The sequence below is a fragment of the Cricetulus griseus genome, chromosome 2 (genome assembly GCF_003668045.3).
Source record: "Cricetulus griseus strain 17A/GY chromosome 2, alternate assembly CriGri-PICRH-1.0, whole genome shotgun sequence".
Classification (NCBI taxonomy): domain Eukaryota; kingdom Metazoa; phylum Chordata; class Mammalia; order Rodentia; family Cricetidae; genus Cricetulus; species Cricetulus griseus.
Window position 1 is genome coordinate 16619012 of NC_048595.1, and position 20096 is coordinate 16639107.

At 53.2% G+C, this 20096-nt stretch overlaps 1 protein-coding gene across 1 annotated transcript in view; it reads left to right on the forward strand.

Moving 5' to 3' along the window:
- Positions 1-20096, forward strand: part of Ephb2 (EPH receptor B2) — a 122247-nt gene that overhangs the window by 75414 nt on the left and 26737 nt on the right. Inside the window, exons 3-5 of the mRNA XM_027399744.2 lie at positions 5172-5327; positions 6823-7158; positions 18799-18923. Coding sequence (XP_027255545.1) covers positions 5172-5327; positions 6823-7158; positions 18799-18923 — 617 coding nt within the window. The remainder of the gene's footprint in view (positions 1-5171; positions 5328-6822; positions 7159-18798; positions 18924-20096) is intronic.

Genomic DNA, 20096 nt, shown 5'->3' on the forward strand with positions numbered 1-20096 from the left:
CATGTGAGGAGGTCAGAGGACAACCTGCTAGGGTTAGTTCTATCCTTCTACCATGTGGGTCCCAGGGATCAAACTCAGGTTGTCCCCTTTGTGACTTACCTACTGAGCCATCTTGCTGGTCTCCAGTTTCCATTTCTATAAAATCCAAATGGTAACTTTACCAACACTGGTTGCAATGACATGAATCAAGTCAGAGAATCCAGGTCACACAGAGCTGAGCGTTGGCCCGGCCCTTAAAACGCTCTGGACAATGACAGTTCTGCTATCAGAGCTTGCTGGAGGCTTGAAGTCCCTAGAATCACAAAGAACAGGCCCTGAGTTCAGGAACTTTGTGTATCTCACCCCATCCTACCTCTGGGAGCTGCTCATCCTTCCGGTGGAATCACTGGCACGCCTCCTGTGTGCGAGATTCTGCGCTCAGACCTACCCCATCCACCACTCACCAGCCAGTAGACCACGTCCCCTCACCCAGTGGGACTGGCCCTGCTTTGTACCATGGAATTTACAAGAGAAAGCTGTGCGTGTCTCTCACAGCACAGTGGCCCTGGTCTCAGGCCGGTCAACTGGAGTTGACTCTCTGGGAAGCACACACAATACAGGAACACAAATGTGAGTTGCACTTCTCACTTGCTAACCAGCTGGTTGGTTTAGTTGGTTTGGGAGTAGAACAGGTCTGTGCTGCCTGGAGGCCTAAGCTGGCTGCTAGGCAGAGAAGAGGAAAAGGGGTACAGAGAGATGCCCTGAGGAGAGAGGAGCAGGCTGTGCAGCCAGGCTACCCAAGTCCTGTGAATGGATGAGAAGCGGCCCACAGAGCTAATGTGTCTGATGGGGCAGGGGTGGAGATGCGGATCAGTTGGTAGAATGTTGGTCTAGTGTATACAAAACCCCAGGTGTGATCCTTAGCACCGAATAAATCAGGTGTGGTGTCACTGGCCTATAATCCTGTCACTCGGGAGGTGGTTGCAGGATTAGAAGTTCAAGGTCATCTCCGGCTACACAGTGAGTTCAAAATCTGGGCTACAAGAAAAACAAGGGTCCAGTGGGACTGTGAGCCCTCCTGGCTGGCCTCAGACTTGGGAATCTTGGGACTCAGGCTTTTGAATTTAAGAACTGGTCACCTAGCAGACAGGCCCAGAAGACAGAGAGAGCAGGTGGCAAGCATGAGTATTCTGCACGCTGAAGGGGTCTGATGGGTCTTGAAGATGCCAGTGGCCCGCATCCCTCCCTGCTTCTCCATCCCAGTGAGGATGCATTTCTCCATTCAGCCAACAACACCTCCTGGGATCCCACTGGGGCTGGGACCTTTTGTAGCATCTCCGTTATGGGCAAGGGATGACACACACGTGGACCTACAAGCTCTGCTTTCTTATGCTGGTACAAGCTGAGGGTCATTAAAGGGAAAGAGCCCAAGGCATGGGCCAGTACTGCTTTGGCACTTTAACAGTAGTCTAGCTGGCCATCCTAGGGCCAAAGGTAAACCTTTGGGTAAATAAGACTAAGGCCAAAGAGGGGTTACAGCTTGGCAGAGGCCTGGAAGTGAAACCCTCTTGTGGAGCCACAGGCCTGGAGCCCTTGGAGGCTGGGGTGGTAGGAAATAGCCAGGTGACACTTAGAGCTGACTCCTTGGGCCACTAGGCTGCTGTCCAGCAGATCCCTGTGTTGACTGTGGAGGGCTGGCGGAGACGAAGGTTGGACAGGGAGGCCCCTGGGCACTGGGCACTGTTCAGGTTCAGATGCTCGTTCTGCATGCAGGCCTCGTCTTCCTGAGCCCTTGCACGTAACAACCAAGGGTTGGGGCTTGGGAACCAGCCCAGACCCCTCTTGGAGGTGGAGGGGTCAGGGGAGAAGGAGGAACCTGACTCTTAAGAGCCTTGTCTATCTGCTTCTCTCTGGGCCTCAGTTTCCCCAAATGCCAACAGAAGTCTTGAGCTGGTGTTCTTCCCACTGCTCTGTTCATCCATCTGGGCGACTGGCAAGGCCTCCAGGGTAAGCAGCTCAGCCAGGCACATGATTCATAAGGAAGCCATGAAAGCAGGTGCCCAGGGAGACTTCCGGGAGTAGGCACTATTGGCTCAGTGACCAAGGGAGGGCAGTCCAGGTGGCAAGGGCAGGAAGCAGGGCGTGGGCACCACATGTGGAGGGACATTGCGCGGACCTCAAGACAGGAGGTGCCCTAGTGTGAAGTCTATGGGACCCTGAAGATCTTGGGCTCCCTGAGGTAGCTCTTGGGACAGAAGTTGCATAGTGAAGCATCCCACACACACCGCTGAAATCACCTGATCACTGGGGCCCATCCGAGGGTTTAATGCATTCACGGGGCCATGCAAACATTGCCACAATCAATTTCAGGATGTTCTCATTGCCCCCAAAGTAAGCCTGTTACCCATTAGCAGTCATTTCTCATTCTCCCCGGTCCCCTGCCCTTGGCAGCCATACATCGACTTCCTGTCTCTTCAGATGCGGCTCTCCTGCACCTATCTCCTATAAATGGAATCGTACTTTTGTGACCAGCTTCTTTGAGAGAGCACAATGTTTTCAAGGTTCCCCGGTGGGAGCTCGCACCCAGGCTTCACTCTTTTTTGCAGCCAAATAATATTCCATTGTCTGCCGCTATTTCTCTTTCAGTGACATGGAACAACTTGTATTTTAGAAAGCTGGCTGGGGAGGTTGGGCAGGAGGAGGCCAGATGGTCCTGCGAGGCCAAGGAGTGGGTGGGAAAGAGCTTTCTAGATGCCTGCAGGGTGGGAGCTGGCCAAGAAGAGGCGGGCATGGGACCCTGCTGTGGAGGGAAGACCTGGTAATTGAGTGCCTGCAGGGGGTAGGAGGAGAGGGGGTTCAGGCAGGGAAGGGGGTGCTCCTGGTGACTGGTGACAGTGAAGCGACCTCCCAGGTTGAAGAGGAGCAGGTTTGAGGAAGTTCAGGGACTGAGGGTTCCTGGTGAGGAGGTTACTGAGGAACTGGCTAGGGTCAGGCTGGCCTGGGACACAGTAGCCCAGCACAGCAGCTGGGAAGGGGGTCCAGATGGAAGGGCTGGCATGGCTCAGAGGGGAGAGAGCAGCCACCTGCCAGGCAGCCGGGAACTGGCCAGCAGATGGAGCAGGCACGGAGCTGTACGCTCTGATGAGAGAGCCAGGAGGAGTCCAAACTCTGGGCCAAATCCTTTGGTATCCTTCGGATAGTTCTGGACCCTCCCACAAGCCCCCACGTTCCCATGTGCAGAGGACACAAACTCTAAGAGGCTAAACTCTGGGCTGGTGCTAGTTTGCATGCCCTAGGATCCCTGGGCCATGCCCACATGATAGCCCTGTTTTGGTTCACCGCAGCAAGGACTTGTAGGTGAGAGGGAGTCAGGTCCACAAAGTCAGAGCTGCAGAGGCGCCCAGAGTAGCAATTGTTAATCTACCCACTCTCCACCAACACTTGGGGACGGTGAGTGAAAAAGGAAGTCACTCTGGACTCTAAGGTGGGGTGGGAACAGAGGAGGTCTCTGTGGCCAGGCGGCCTGGGGCTGGCCCCAGCTCTGCTGCCAAGGCCCCATCCTAAGACGGTGCCTTCTCCTCTTTGTGCTTTAATTCCCCTGCCTGGATTCAGGAGAGGTGGGGTGACAAGATTGCTCCAGCCCCTTTGTACAGATGTGAATCAGCAGGATGCTCTCAGCAGGGCTAAGTGCTGTCGCCCTGTTTCATGGACAGGAAAGCCGGTGAGGTCACTGGTCACACTGCACACCCAGGTGGATATGCGATTTGCCAGGAGGCCTGCTTCCTAAACCGTGTTCACTGCCATCCTAGCTAGGCAGCTTCAGGAAGCATTTATAGAGCACTTGCTGAATACCAGCTTATAGGCTAGGCAGAGGCCAAGCAACAGTCAATAAAGTGTGGCTTTGGTTCTGGGACAGCTAAGAAAATGGCCAGGAAACCCTGTACAAGGGTAATGATGGCAGGATGGGAACCCTTAGAATTCAGGTTTTGTTCCAAGCCTCAGGAAAAGCAGGGTTTCTGACCTGGGGACTCAGCTGGAGGAAGACGAACTGCTAAGACTAGGACTTGAAAAGTAAATACCAAACACCCTGGAAAGATGAATTAGGAGATTTATGTTAGCTGCCTATATACAAGGAAATGAGCATTCAGAGAAGTGCAGTCATTTGCTTAAAGTCTCACAGCACCCGGGCAAGGAATAGATGTCTTCCAGATGAGGACTCCTGGCCTGTGGGTGAACTAGCAGCAATTCATTCCAGAGAGTTTTTCCTCAGAAGTTCTTTCCCATCCACCTCCTCACTTAGAGACAGAGACAGGGCCCAACCAGCAACCTCTGGATTCCCTTCCCGGGCCAGCAGGAATGGGTGGGTGAGTGGGTTTGAAGCCACCCACACTCCATGGCTGCCTGCAGTAGAACCTAACTCATGCTTGCCCTGGCTGCAAGGTTGCTTGCTCTTCAAGAGCCAGAGACCACACCACTCCCGACTGCCAGGTGCTGCCTGAGTGTGGACACTGCCCCCTCAGGCGGAACCTGATATTGCAATCCCCTTTTATTTTAAACACATTGGCCAAACTCTACATAGAGCCTTAGCCTGACGCGGGCTTGTAGCAGGCATCATATGTGTGTGTGCAGAATGTCACCTTAGGGTGACACTTTTACAAAAAAGGGACCTGCATCGCAGAGTGGTTAAACCACTTGCTTAGAGCAACACAGGCAGGAACTCGGACTCAGGTTTATGTGACTCCAGCAGTGTCCTCAGCGTGTACCAAGTCACTCAGAAGGCTATCTAACTGCCCAGGACTCCATCTGTAACAAAATCATGTCTTTGATAGAGAGCCGTATTACCTAGTTACAGACTAGTTAGCAGCTAACCAGGTTAGGAATCCAGGCTCTGTCAAGCCCCTCCAGACAGAGACACAGGTGGCCAGGACAGGGAGGGGAGACTGCTGAGGGAGCCGAATCCACAGGCAACTTCAGGGACAAAAAAAAGAAAAAACAAACAAACAAAAAACAAAAACAAAAAAAAACAGGTCCTCTTGAAACCCCGGGCCAGAGCCAGACTGACAAGCTGGACCTGAGACCCCGGAACTTCAGTAGCAGGTCCCCAGGGCCACAGCCAGGGGTTCCTCCTCATGCTGCAGCTTCTGTTCTTCTCACCTGGCCTTCTTGGTGACCCTCCCTGTGTTCTCTCCCAGGTTGTCCATCAGGAACCTTCAAGGCCAACCAGGGGGATGAGGCCTGTACCCACTGTCCTATCAACAGCCGAACCACCTCCGAGGGCGCCACCAACTGTGTATGCCGCAACGGCTACTACAGGGCTGACCTGGACCCCGTAGACATGCCTTGCACAAGTACGTTCTCTCCCACCCCCAGTCCACTCACAGGAAGGCTCGGAGCAAGGGGAGTGGCCGCAGAGCAGCGGAGTGCCTGGCGGAGGGAACAGAAAGCCAGTCCCGGGTTGGCACGACACGTTGGCATCTGGCTATCACCCCCTTCCGCTCAGTCACATGTAGGATAAAGTCAAGGTCTTGATTCACAGAAGGACAGGAGGAGGCTTGGCAGAAGAGCCAGGTGACACCTGACACAGAGGCTGCTCAGTGTACAAGCTGCAGCTGCAGCCTGATCCTCGGGTCAAAGGTCAAAGTTCTCTTGGAAAACAGCAGTGTTCTATCCCCTGCATCAGTCAGGGGTGACGTTCACAGAGCTGACCCCAGTGGCTTAGACCACACAGACCTATTCTGTCATGTGGAAGGGGCTCGCAGGGCTCAGAAAGGTGAATTCATGATGGCCTCTAAGGCATCTGGCTTTTCTCCCAAAGTCACTTCTAGCAGGGCTGCTGAAGCTCCAGGCATCTCTCTCTCTCTCTCTCTCTCTCTCTCTCTCTCTCTCTCTCTCTCTCTCTCTCTCTCTCTCTTTCTCTCTCTCACACACACACTAGGCATCAGAAAGAAAAAAAGACTCATCTATCTCCCTTTTAAAACACAACTCTAGGGAGACTGGGGTGATAGCTCAGTGGGTAAGGGCACTTGCTCTGCAAGCATGAGGACCTGAGTTCAAATCTCTTGCATCCATGTAAAAGGCCAGGCACTCAGGGGGTGGAGAATGGCTGATCCCAGGAGCTAGCTGGTCAGCCAGTCTAGTGGCATAGTGAGCTTCCTATTCAGTGAGAGATATGATAGAGAATGATAGAGAAAGATATTGGATGCCCTTGCTCCAACCGCCACATGGGCGCGCGCGCGCACACACACACACACACACACACTCACATGCGTGTATATGCCCAGTCACATGCATGCACACACCCACACATAAGTTACACTACTCAACAACTTCTCTTAATCAGTGGATGGTACAAAATCACAAAGGCATCTTTCAGATAGACAAATCACCACTCTCGATAAAACTGTTATAAAGGGAAAGGGCCAGCAAGATAGCTCCATGAGTGAAGGGGCTTGCCTCAAAAGCCTGATAACCTGAAATCAATCAGCAGAACCCACATAAAGGTGGACGGAGGGAAGCAACTCCACCAAGCTCACCTCTGACTTATTCTCACTGGAGCACATACACAACACACAGGAAGGAGGGATGGAAGGGAGAGATGATGGTGGCCTGCAGGTGTTGTCCCAAACATGAAAACACTATCTCCAGGAACAACTACTGAAGAGGCTGAAGCCTGGAGGAAAGCAGGTGTCGATTCTCAGCAGCGTAACATATTCTAGAAGCTTCTTTGGGTAAATGGAAAGATTTGGAGGAAGCCTTTGTAGGAGGCCAGGGCTGGGGGAGGCCCTGGGCATGGAGTGAAGACAGTACCCACAGCCTCGACTGACCCTCTTGTCCCTTCCCTAGCCATCCCCTCTGCGCCCCAGGCTGTGATCTCCAGCGTCAACGAGACGTCCCTCATGCTGGAGTGGACCCCACCGCGAGACTCAGGGGGCCGTGAGGACCTTGTCTACAACATCATCTGCAAGAGCTGTGGCTCGGGCCGGGGTGCCTGCACCCGCTGTGGGGACAACGTGCAGTATGCGCCCCGCCAGCTGGGCCTGACCGAGCCACGCATCTACATCAGTGACCTGCTGGCACACACGCAGTACACCTTCGAGATCCAGGCTGTAAATGGGGTCACTGACCAGAGCCCTTTCTCACCCCAATTCGCCTCCGTGAACATCACCACCAACCAAGCAGGTGAGCCCTGTGGGTACAAGGGGAGGGGACTGTCACTCTGTGCTACACAGTACCCTGCCAATTTTAGGGAAGTAACTGAGGCAGTTTCTCCTCTGAGAATATTAATGCACTAAGGAAGTAGTCTGTATATATCATCGTAGTTCTGAGGAGGCTGAAGCAGGAGGAACACGAATTTGAGGGTAGCCTGGGCTACATAGTAAGATCCTGTCTCTAAATATCAACGGTTAGGGCTGTAGGTGTAGCTCAGTAGTAGAGCATTTGCCTAGTATGTATAGGACCTTGATTTGATTCCTAACACTTAAAAAAGAAAAAGGTTTTGCCTGTGGTTCAACACCCCCAGGGGACAAAGTGACTCTCTGCATTGGAGTTTCTAATAACTGCTGCCTTTTGTGGTACATGTCATGAGAAGTCCTGGCGTGTGGTGGCTTAAGGAATGCAAAAGTGCTTCCCTCTCAAGGAGAGCGATGCAGATCATGGGTGTCTGATCCATGGGACTCCCAAGGACCCGAATGTCTCCCTGCTTTGCCCAGACTGAATCAAGAAGGGGAGCCCCAGGGCATGGTGATGCTTGATCCAGGTGGGTGGGAGTGGCTGGGCTTGGTTGGGTGGCCTCATGTGTCCACTGAATGTGAGATGTCACCTCTGCAGTTTCAGGGCAAAGTGGAGGTGGTAGATCTGAGGGACTTCTAGCCGTTTCCATTAGTGCTTCCTCAGACACACTTAGCTTCCTCTAGCCTAACCCCAGGACAAGTCTGATCCTAGAAGGCCTCTCCCAGAACTCCTCTTCGACAGTATTCTCTGTGGCTCTACGATACTCTTCCACGGTGCACCCTGCTTCCCTTCAAGTGGAAAGGTGCCAAGCAACACAGTCCTAGCAACAACCCCTGATCTCTTCAGCCCCTGCCCACAAGACCAACCAATAAATCTAAGGGAAGGGGTGCTTCCCAGGAACACCCCACACTGTGGGCTCCATGGAACAACCAAGGTGATTATGGCTCCATGGAGTAGGCAGACTGTGACCCAGGTTTATTCACTCAACCACCTTTGCAAAATAATATATTCCCCGCCCCCGCCCCCGCCCCGCCCCGCCCCCAGAGCTACAGGCTACAGTGGAAAAGCAAGCTACTCCTTACCTGGCCCTGCATGGGAAAAATACGGGGATCCTGGAGACAGGTTCAGGGCAGACCAGGAAGGCTTCCTGGAAGAGGTGGGCTGTTGCAACTGTAGTTTGCAAAACTAAGAGAACCCAGGACAGAAATGAAGGAGACCTCAAGAAAGAAAGGGGACCCACTGTATCCCTAGGCACCCTGAGGACAGTTGGAGAAGTCCGGTCTCAAGCCAGGAAGAAGGACTGGGGCTAAGGGACTCCAGGGCTAGAATGTGACTATGGGCCCGGTGTTCTGTGTCAGAACATTTGGCCCTGCCATTCCGTGTGTTTTGACGGCTATGTTTTCAAGATATCTGCCTGGGACCCTGTAGCTTGTGAGCACGTGTGTGTCCAGCCCTGGGGGATGGAAAGGACCCATATGTGGCTCTAGTGTCTGTTTTTGTGTGTGAGAATGGGATCGTGGGATGTAACTGGTTGAAGGTGGAGTGGAGTGTATTGGTCAGCTACTGAGGTGATAATGCTAAGTAACAAATGTATCCCAAAGCCAGGCGTTTAAAACAGTGGACTATTATAAGAACATAGAGATATCCTTCGATTGGGGTCCAGAGGAGCAAGACATCAGAAGCTACAGCTGTTAGCGAAGATACCCAACAGCACATGGGCTGGAGCCCTGGCTACAGCAAGGGGAGGGAGCAATGTTTTTCCACTGTGAGAAGGCAGAAAAGAAGTTTCTAGGGGACCTCCTCAGTACCTCCTGGGTGCCCGTGGTCAGGGGAGAGCTGTTGCTAAGAGCTCCAGTGCTTAGCTGAGAAGAATGGGGCCTGGGATGCTGAGAAGTGTCCCTCTTGTCTAAAACTGGACATGCTCAGAGACGAGGATGTAGAGGAGAGCATGGAGGGAGGGGCTTCTGGACGGAGCAGGTTGGGGAGACCTCAGGATTGGAAACCAGGAGGGGCTAGGGAAATGACTCAGTAGGTAAAATGCTGATTGTGTAGGCACAAGGACCTGAGTCCAGTCACCAGAGCCTACATAAAAACTACGTGTGGTGGTACAAGCGTCTAATCCCAGTGCTGGGGAGACAGAGACAGGAGGATCCCCCGGAGTTTACTGCACAAGAAGTTCAGACCAATGAGAGACCCTGTCTCGGGTGGACAGTACCTGACGAGCTTCTGGCCTCCTCATGTGAAGGAACATATAAACAGGAGTTTTGTCATTTGCTTGCATATATCATTAGTGTAATGGTCAGCTATTACTGCAATAATGCTGTGTAACAAAACTACCTCAAAGCTCAGTAGTAAGAGTAGCATTTGTGTTCTCCCTCACTGTGGGACCCACTAGGCTGAGCAGGCATCCATGGTGAAGGCTCGCTCTAGTCTTCATGACTCAGCACCATCCCCAGGCTCATTTCTCTCCAGGTGAAAGGTAGGCGTGTGGAAGGAGCCACACTGAACCCACAGCTACGCTACCTCAGCAGTCATAGCAAGTCCACAGCCAAGGCCAGCATCGGGGGGTGGGAGGTGTGTTCTGCCTGCAGAGAGTGGGCCTTTCTGTTCCTGGGCAAAGAACCGGAGACTGAGCCTTCTGTCACACCCACGAAGTCACTTCCTCACTTGGGTCTCAGTTTCCCCCACCAAACTGTGCACTGCCAGGACCATACAGGAGATTTCCGGAACACAGGCTCCTGGTCTGCATCCAGGCCTACTAAGGGAGCCTGGGAGTGGTGCCTGATGTTTGTCAAGGGACTCGAGTCTTTCTTACCATCAGACAGATCTGAGAAACTTGAGTCCAACTGAGCCCAAGTCCCTTTGAGCCCTGGGCCTGACTTCCTTTCCCACTCTGTCCATTCCAAGCCCTCTGAAAAGCCCCTCATCTCACAGCCCAGTCAGGAGCTAGGCAGCCACATAGAGCCCTCCCACGTTACCAGTGAGTGGGCTGAGGCACAGAGACCAGGGCCAGTCACAGGAAATCCCACCACTAAGTGGCTCAGCGCTTGATTTAAAACTGGGACTGCTAGGACCGCTGGCCTCTAATTCTTCCTGTAAGGACTTACACTGCGATACAAGGCAGAGCATAGGTACAGAGCTAGTACCACAACTGCTGCAGTGAGACCCAGGAGTGGCCACCAGTGCAGACCACTGCCTTCTCAGACAAGAGGGCCTTCCTGCAATAAGCATTCGAGCTGGGCTCTGAAGACTGGAGAGACGGGATGGGCAAAGAGAAAGGTGGCCCCAGGGAGAAAAGTGCAGGAAGTAATGGACAGAGCCCCACACTCCCACCCCCCACCCCCACCCCGCCTGTACCTCCTAAACATCGGGTCCTTCTGCCACAGGGCCTTTGCACATGTGGCTCTGGCCTGCCTCCTGCCTTCAGCCCTGAGCTCATCACACTGACGGTCTTGACTCAGACACCTCGTCCCAGCCCAGAGCCCAGCTTCACATTCCTGCGGCTAAAACTGAGTTTTATGCCTCTGATCACTATGTGCCTGTCTGTCTGCCCCACCATTACCGCCCACGTACGGTGGTCTGCTTCTCCTCACGGAGGCTGCCCCAGCACCCAGAAGGGGACACCCCACAGGAAGCAGTCCAGAGGCATTCGGACGGTTCAGGGAAATGTGCAAGAGGCCGGGATGGGCAGTTGTGCAAGGGCATCGATCGGATGGGGGTGGCGACACAGGAGACTGCAGAGAAACAAGGCAGGGGCCGCAGTTCCAGACCGATGCATTCAGTGATGGGTTTTGGACAGACCCTAAAATTCAATTTATAAATATCTAGTTCACTGCCTTAAAAGGAAAAAAAGGCTTTCATTTGGGCAAGCACTGGGTTGCTCTCACAGTCCCCTGGCACTTGCCGGGGCCAGAGCTGTCTTCTGACTTCATAAAGCCGTCACGCGCCTCCACCCACACTCTGCCTCTGTGAGTGCCTTCTGCCAAGGCACAAGTGCCACTCGGGGACTGAGGAGGAAGGCTGGTCTGGGCTTTCAGAACTTGCACTAGAAGAAATGCCAAGCCGCATGCCAAGACCCACCATCTAGGAATGAGAGACCCCAGGACTGGGCCCAGCTGTCAGAGCCCTTGTCCTCTGTCACACAGCCATCCTGCCCCTTCACCCAAGAACACACAAGAGCAGAGAGGCCAGAGGACAAGGCAGACAGCTTCTTAAAGTGGTGACATTTATGTGGACATCACATGACAAGCAAGACAGCTGGATAGCCATGGAGGTGGAGGGGGAAACATTTCAGTCACAAGGGCCAGTCTTCAAGGAGGCCCAGAGTGCTGAGCCACCCTCTAAGGCTGCTCCAGACATAGTCTAAACTCTTCAGCCCCTACTCCAGCCCCCCTCCACACCCATCAGGCTTCAGAGATGACGAGAAAGGTCTGGGCATTGGAGTCAGGTGGGAAAACCTGGCTTTGGTTTTGGGTTTTGGGTTCTTTGCAATGTTTGTTTGTTTGTTTGTGGCAGCATCTTACATAGTAGCCCAGGCTGGCCTTGAAGCCTTGAATTCACTCTGTAGCTGAGGATGACCTTGAACTTCTGATCCTGCTGCCTCTATTTCTCAAGTCCTGGGATTACAGGTTTATGATACCGTGCCTGCCTCAAACCTGGCATTGTATCTAGCCCAGCTGTCCCCAGCTGATAGCTGTGACCTAGCCAGTAAATTCACATCGGCTCGCTCTTCCCCATGGGCCTCCTTCCTTACAGGACAAGGTGAGGAATTCAGTTACTGTCCCCAGTGCCACTCAGGCTGCAGGACACAGGCAGGTACTTAAAACCCAGAGGTCCCCTGGATCAACATGAAGCCCGCTGAACTCGGTCAGTACAGGCAGACACTCAGCCAGGCCCTCATCCATGAGTCTCCTGGAGCCAAAAGGTCCTTTGGTTGTTTGATAGGTGAGAACTATGCAATGAGTTAGGGACTTGCCCACAGCCTTCGTGTCAGGAGGCAGCAGGATCTAAGTAATGTCATCAGGGCCAGGGCTGGCAGGACACCTGCTGTCTTGAGGCAGGTGAATCCCTTGACTGTCCCTCCGGTGTCCAGGTAGGTGACTGCAACTTTCAAGGGCACAAGTGTTGAACAACAGACTGATCCACTAGGGACATGCCCTATCCTCCTAGCTTAGCTGGTCATGTAGGGAGAAGGACAGCAACTTTGTGTTTTCTGAGCTGAGGTCCCAGCTGTAAGGAATACCTCACTTCTCTGGCCTCAGTTCCCCTGCCTGCAAAATGGGCTTTTGTCGAGGCATGGAAGGATAATAGTGTAGCACCATGTCTGGTCACCGAAGGCTTAAGAAGTTCCAGTTGCACACAGTAGGACCTCACAGTTTTGAGGCTATGCAGATCTCTGCAACTAAGCAGGAACATGTGCCTCGCTGTTGGAGCTGTGGGATCATCCAAGTTTTTATCTTTATTTTTGTACTGAACCCAGGACCTCATAAATGCCAGGGTGTGCTCTACCACCCAACTATGTACTGTTTCCCTTTTTATTTTGAAATGGGGTCTCACTAACTTGCCCAAGGCTGGCCTTAAATTCTGTCTGTACCCCAACATAGACCTTGAATTTGAGATCCTCCTGCCTGAGTAGCTGGGATTATAGCCCGTGGACCACCAGGCCCAGCTTCTGGCCCTTGTATAGCAAGATGGTGTAGAGTATTCGGTTTGGCTTGGTTTTTCTTCATCTGCACCACTTGAGGCACCTTCCAGTCCTTGCCCAGAGCATCTGATAGCTCTCAGTCACCCACAGGGTGCCTGGTTTTTCAGCCTCCCAAGTTCTTGGGCATCCCACTGGGAAAGCTCTACTCTTTTAAATTTAAATTGGGTCTCAACATGGGTAATACAGGAAAATCTCCAACCTTAAGGGCCTTCTTGCCACATGAGGGACCACATTCCCCAGGATGGGGGTGTAGACATCTTTTGAGGTCATGGGCCTGCTCATCACAGCAGGAAACCAGGCTCATAGTGAAATACCCCACCTTACAGGGGCCCCAGCTCATCTCATGCACATCTCTTGTTACATAGAGGGAAACTGAGGCCCCGAGAGATTCCTAAGTGGCTTCTCAGGATCCCACGAGGGTTGTTAGCAGAGCTGGTCCCCAGCACCCTGCCCAGGTCTGTGTCCATGCCACCATGCCACGTGGCTCCCTCGACGAAAGACTTTGAACTCTCCAAAGCCCTTCTCGTCCCACACTCCTCTGATCCCCGCACCCTGCTGCGTCTGGGCATACAATGCCTTCTGCTCTGGAACTGATATGAACTTGTCTTCACCCTCTTCTCTCCCTGGGAGGCTGAGAGGATCAGAGAGCTCTGAGCAGGGGCCTGGGGAAGGAGGAGAGAGGGGAGAGAGAGGGCGAGGGAGACCACATCCCGTGCTCTGATCCTTTGGAGCTGGGGAGGGGTTGCTGACTGAAGGTACCATTGAAGATGGGTTCACTGCATGATACAGGAGGGACAGAGGACAGGCCGAACGACAAAGCCAGTGACAGAAGAGAAGCAATGTGCAGTGAGTTTGCAAGTCTCTGGACAACCCATGGCAGCCTTGGTCCTGGTGGAGGTGCCCATGGCAGCCTTGGTCCTGGTGGAGGTGTGCTTGTGTTTACCGTCTGTCTGCTCCAGGGCTGTCTGAGTATTGTAAGGATTTGGCTTCCTGTTTGGCAGTGAGAGCTGTCGGGTTAGTCTGAAGTGGCCCCAGCTGCTGTGTGTTGCTAAGTTTCTAGCACAGTGTTTCTCAACTTGTGGGTGTTGACCCCTTTGGGGTTACATAGGACCATTGAAAAACATTAATATTTACATTATTATTCATAACAGTAGTAAAATTACAGTTATGAAGTAGCAATGAAATAATTTTATGGTTGGGGGTCACCATGACATGAGGAACTGTCTTAAAGGGTCGCAGCATTAGGAAGGTTGAGAGCCACTGCTCTAGCAGGTTGTCTTGGGTACAAACTCTTGGTAGACACAGGGAACCGAGATAGCAGATAGATACACACAGGGGCCTTTTCAAGTCATGCTTGCATTTATCCCATTGGCCAGAGGAAGTCACGTAGCCAATCCCAGAATCAGAGGAAGGAAACCTGAAAAGTGGCCGGCAAAAGGGTGTAGTTACAGAGGGGCAACTGATACAACCATTCCTCACGGTGGCTTAGCCAGAATGGAGATGCTCTTTCTCTGATTTGTAAAGAATATTGGAAAATAGGCAATGTGGAGTCATCAGGGGTCAAGACTCCTCAACACATCTTCTTACCTTTCTGGGCCAAACAAGCTGCGTTTCTCCAGCCATCACACACATTCCCAGACACTAGGATAATGTGAAGTAAAGTGACTATCTTCAGGTTTTATGTAATAGTTCAGCTTGTATTTACTGGTAAGCACACGTGATCACTCAGGCTAGTAGACAGGTTGGGGAAATGCAGTCTTTTAATTGGTCACAGTGTGATTAGCTAAGAGTTTGAATTTTGTCCATGTCAGAAAAATTGAGTGACTATTGGGAAGGCCACAGGAAGAGCTGTAGGAAAGGAGCCTAGGCAGAGAGAGGGATAACTTGCCTGAAGCCTCCCTCCCTCCCTCCCTCCTTCTCTCCCTCCCTCTCTCCCTTCCTCCCTCCTTCCCTCCCTCTCTCCCTCCCTCTCTCCCTTCCTGTGTTCCTTCCTTCCTTCCTTCCTTCCTTCCTTCCTTCCTTCCTTCCTTCCTTCCATCCTTCCTTCCTGACTCCTACCAATAAACATTATTAAAGCACCTACTTTGGCCAGGCAGTGGTGGTGCACGCCTTTAATACCAGCACTTGGGAGGCAGAGGCAGGCAGATCTCTGTGAGTTCGAGACCAGCCTGGTCTACAAGAGCTAGTTCCAGGACAGCTTCCAAAGCCACAGAAAAACCCAGTCTCAGATTCCCCCCCCCCGAAAAAAAAAAAAAAAAAAACACCTACTCTGAGCCATACACTGTTCCAGGCACTGGGGGTAAAGGATTGAATGTGTATCAGACAGAGAAGGGAGACAGTCAGGCATGGTGTCTCTGAACAGATAACATCTGGATAGAGACCTGAATGAAGATGAGGGCCACTAACCTCTGGAAGGTGGGAGGGAGGAGGTTTTCAGGCAGAAAAGCAGGAGCCAAGACTCAGATGAGAAGGACCTCAGTATATTTGGGAACATACAGGGGCAGAATGGATGGTGCCTGGCAGAGAGGAAACGGTGAAGAGGGGGTACCAGGCAGGGCCTCCATGGGAGCAAGGGCAGCAGATGGTTCTGGGAGGGACCTGTAAGCCTGCAGGCCTGGATTTGGGGTGGAGTCTTGGACTAGACCCCCGTGTGTGGCCCTGTCTCCCTTGGTGCCTTAGCTCACTGGTTCTTCTCACCTGGTGGTGAATTCCTTCACCCTGAGCACTCAGAGACTCTGAGTCACAGGAAGTGAGGTGTGGTGTCACCAGTCAGCATTCCTGAATTCTGCTTCTCTGACCTATGCTGGCATCTAGGACTAAAAGCTGACCCCCTCCCCCACTCAACCTATGGGGACCACCTTGTAGTATCTCCTCATCTGCCCCCAGAAATCCCTTGTCAGCCCCATCATGCCTTAGGGAAGAAACCATACTCACAGAGAGAATTCAGCTGGCCTAAGCCCCTGCCAAGGATGGCTTTCCCCACTCTCCACAGGTCTTGCTAGAGGCCAGCAGGCCCCCTGGCCACCTGCTGCAGGAAAGCAGGCTGGCCAGCTTCCCCCACCCCCTCAACCCACAGGCCTCTTCTGTGTTCTGCCCCCTGGGGCTCCATCTCCTGGCAAGGGTCACAGGGCACCGCTGACCCCATAGCCTGCTGGCGTGCCCGGCTGATAATTGAAAATACCAGAATTCCCTGATGTCCAACTTCCAGGGTAACCTGACCCAGGGTGGGCGCGGCGGCAGGAGGGGCCCGGACAGCTTCCAGCCTGTCCCTTTTCTCACTGCTAATCCCTGAATTCCGAGAGAGGGGCCAGCCCCCTGGCCTGCCTTGATCATCTTCCAGGCAGATGCCGCCTCCTCACCATGCCTGGGTCACGGGGCTTAGGGGCTCAGAGCCCAGGATCTGCCTGAAACCCAAGCCTGCTGCCGCCCAGACCCCTCAAGCCCATGGGACCCGCCATGCCTGGAGGGGGGCAGATTGGCTTCGAGACTACAGTCTGGAAGCATAGGGTGTCCTCAAGCCCTCTGCAGGCTTCCCTGATCTGTCTGTATAGCTGCAGGGAGAGGGCCAGTTGGCTCCATTGCTTGCTATGTGTGGCCTTGGGCGGTTTCTTCATCCCTCCTGATTTCCTCATCTGATGAGTGGGTATAATTATGTCCAACTCACAGACGGGACATTCGTTTTAACTGAGTTAGCCGATAAAAAGTGACCATGTGGGTATCAGTAACCAGGGCCTCCTCTGGGTGGATATCATGGGCTCTCAGGGCCCCCAAGAAAGTGAGCTGAGTGGGCAGAGGAGCAGACAGTCACCTACTCTAGTCCTTCTGTCATACCCCAGGGCTTTCAGGACAAGGACAGACTTTCAAAGGCTGGGCCCACTTGCCTCGACAGCATTGTCCCACCCCTCTCAAGAGGCCACTCTATGGCTTAGAGCTAAAGAGACTGTGGAGAGAGCCCAGCCTGGGCATAGTCTGTGAGAGGTAACCACATGCCCCACCAGGGCTCAGCTGCTATGGACCTGCCTTCTGCTGTGTGACCTTGGACAAATCACTCCCCCTCTCTGAGCATGCTCTGTCTCCTAGCAACATCAGCTTCACCTTAGAAGTCCAGGTTCCCAGGCACCCTGCTGACTTGCAGGGTCAACAGCTGGAAATGGGTAGGCAATGTGAGGTCTGTCTAGATCTCCCCATTCCACTGGCTCCAGATGAAAAGAGAGGCAAGCAACAGGACACATCCTGCCACTTGCAGTTGAGAGTAAACTGGAGATTCTAGAAGCAGCAGCCAGGACCAGTCTGGGTTCTCTGGTTCCTCTTTACAGAGCCTAGTGTGGTGCTGGCCAGGGGATGGGGGACAGAACACATGGGGGGCAGAAGGAAGCACACTTTCTCCCATGAGTCTGTGTGGCCCTGATTGGCCAAGTGGCGTGGCTTCACTCTGGAGGGATCTTAGCATTCCCAGAAACATTTCTTCACTACCTGCTCAGCCTTTCTCTCTCTCTCTCTCTCTCTCTCTCTCTCTCTCTCTCTCTCTCTCTCTGTCTCTGTCTCTCTCTGTGTGTCTCTCTGTCTCTCTGTCTCTCTCTCTCTCTCTCTCTCTCTCTCTCTCTCACACACACACACACACACACACACACACCTTCCATACTTACAGTGATCCTGCTGCACAAGGCAGGGGTATAGAAGCCGAGGCTCCCAGAGGTGAAAAGACCCTGCACAGACCACGAGTCAGCAAGTGGTGGGGGAGTGAGCAGAACAGAAGTCCATACTTGGGACTCAGCCACACTGGCCTCTAGGCTTTGGGGGAACAGGCAGAATATTGGCGCTGCCATACCACAAGTCCAACAGCCTGGCCAGAGTAGAGAGGACAGTGTGGCCCAGAGATGTTGACAATTCACCTAAGGCCACACAGCCAGTTCATAGAGGACACAGAGGACAGCCTGGGGGAAATGAGACAGAATGGAAATAGCTGCTAAGTCAGCTCCAATGTCAGAGGCTCCTGAGCTCCCAAAGGACTAAGCCAGGCTAGTGTCCAGTACAGCCAAAGCCTTGGGAAGCAAGGTAAGACCTGGAAGAAGTTTTGGTATCAGCATTCAGGTATCTCTTTGTTGGCCAGGATGGGAAATCTGCCCATCACAGACCTGTTCAGGAGCCAGGAAAGGTTAGGAGGTGCTTCCTCCCCTGTGAGTCCTCAGTCCTTCGTGGGACAACAAACCCTCAGGTCCGGAGAGGCACTTTAGAACCCAGGCTTGGCTGGCCCCCTCTAGGAAGAGCAGGGCTCTGGAGACCTCCCACCCTGCTCCCCGCCAGTGTGTACCACATCTGCCTGGTGGTACCACTCAAACACACCACAGGTGCGTCGTACAGGCTTGCCCCGGTGGAAGAGGCAAAATCCAAGCTAGAGTGTCAAGAACAAAGGACCAGAGAATAGCAGTGACACCTGACCCTCTTGAGGGACTAAATAATCTGCAATGGTCCTTCCAGCACCGAGTGCAGCCCACTTCCCGTCCCCATCTTAACCCCCTTGCTGAGAACACTGATTGCTGGTGGGCTGGGGTTGGTAGATTGACTATTTGATGGACTTGATTGAGGTAAAGTTCTTGTGGCACACACCTGACTGGTCCAACATGTATGACATAATGGCAGTTAGTGTGCTTACTGTACCCCATATAGTTCCAGAACACTGTCACCAGCCCTGAGGGAAACCACAGCCCCCACCACACTCCAGCACCCCCTATTGGCACTTTTTCCAGTCCCTCACCCCCCACCCCAATCCTGCTTTCTGCCCCTGTTCACACTGGTCTCACAGTTGCCTGTCTATCCAGGCCCTTTTCAGGTAAGCCGCACTTCCTCATGCCTGTTTTGACCCCGACCTCTGGCCTCTCTTGCAGCACCATCGGCCGTGTCTATCATGCATCAGGTGAGCCGCACCGTGGACAGCATCACCCTGTCATGGTCCCAGCCAGACCAGCCCAATGGTGTGATTCTGGACTACGAACTACAGTATTATGAGAAGGTAGCCGTGTCCCCACCTGCCCCAACTCCCCAAGAATCCCTCTCCCAGACTCAGCCTGGTGTCCCCTCTGCTGCCAGCCTCAGGATCATGCTGCCTGGCTCTCCACTGGCTCTCCCACCCCTGTTGTGAGGTCTTGGGCAGGTGCCTTGACCTCTCTGAGTCTCACTGTTCTGGTCCAGGGGACCAGCTAGCTGTCTGAGTGACATGTCACACACAGTCCTATTGCCATCAAGTCCTCTTCGGACTTGACCTCCAGAGGCCTGAGATTGTGATAAACTGCTTTAAAAAAAAAATAGTACTTAGGGGTAATAACTGATCTTCACCTACAGAAAACACCCATGTGGGGTGTTCCCCTAGAGACCACAAGGGCCTCAGGGAAAGATGGACTTCTGTTTAAACTAAGGTGTCAGTGACAACTAGGAGGTCCACAGTTGAGGGTGAGCCCACAGTGAACCAACAGTGGACAAGAGGATTCTCCCTAAAGGCTGAGAGAAGAAAGTCGTGCTTCCTTTGAGCCACTCTGAGTCTGTTGTAGCAGCTGTCTCTACCTAGACACCTTGGGCTGGATATGGGGATTTCTCCCTGATGGTTTAGAACAGGCCCCACTCCTGTTTTGGAAGCTGGAAGCCACACAAAAAAGACTGACCAAGCAGAGCCGCAGGCAGGCATCCTTTCCCCCTCTGGGCTTCCATTTCCACATGGGTGGACTGGAGAGGAGACTGCCACTCCATGGGGACCATGAGGAGAAAGAGAGGTGCAGGAACCAACATGAGGTGCATCCCTGGCCTCCCTGCTCTCCTGCTCTGCCTCCTACAGAGTGGACCAGTACTTCAGGGCAGTACCACATGGGACCAGAGAACACGCGGTCCACACAGTACAGAGCTGCAAGAGTGGACATAACAGTTGGCCTCCCAATGGATAAACGCCAGGGGCCCTGTAACCTGCCCCTTTAACTGATAGCCCTTCTTCTTTGTACCCAGAGAGACCACAAGGACCCCCGGGAACGGTGATATAGAACTGAGGTGTCATGACTGATAGGAAGTCCTCCCTAGGGGGTGATCTCACAGTAAGCAGGAAATGGGTGGGGAGTCAGGCCGTTAAGGCTCAGAGAAGACAGCTGGAGACAGTGGCAGCTAAGCCTGCTGGAGCCCACTTTCTGAGGCCGCACCTAGC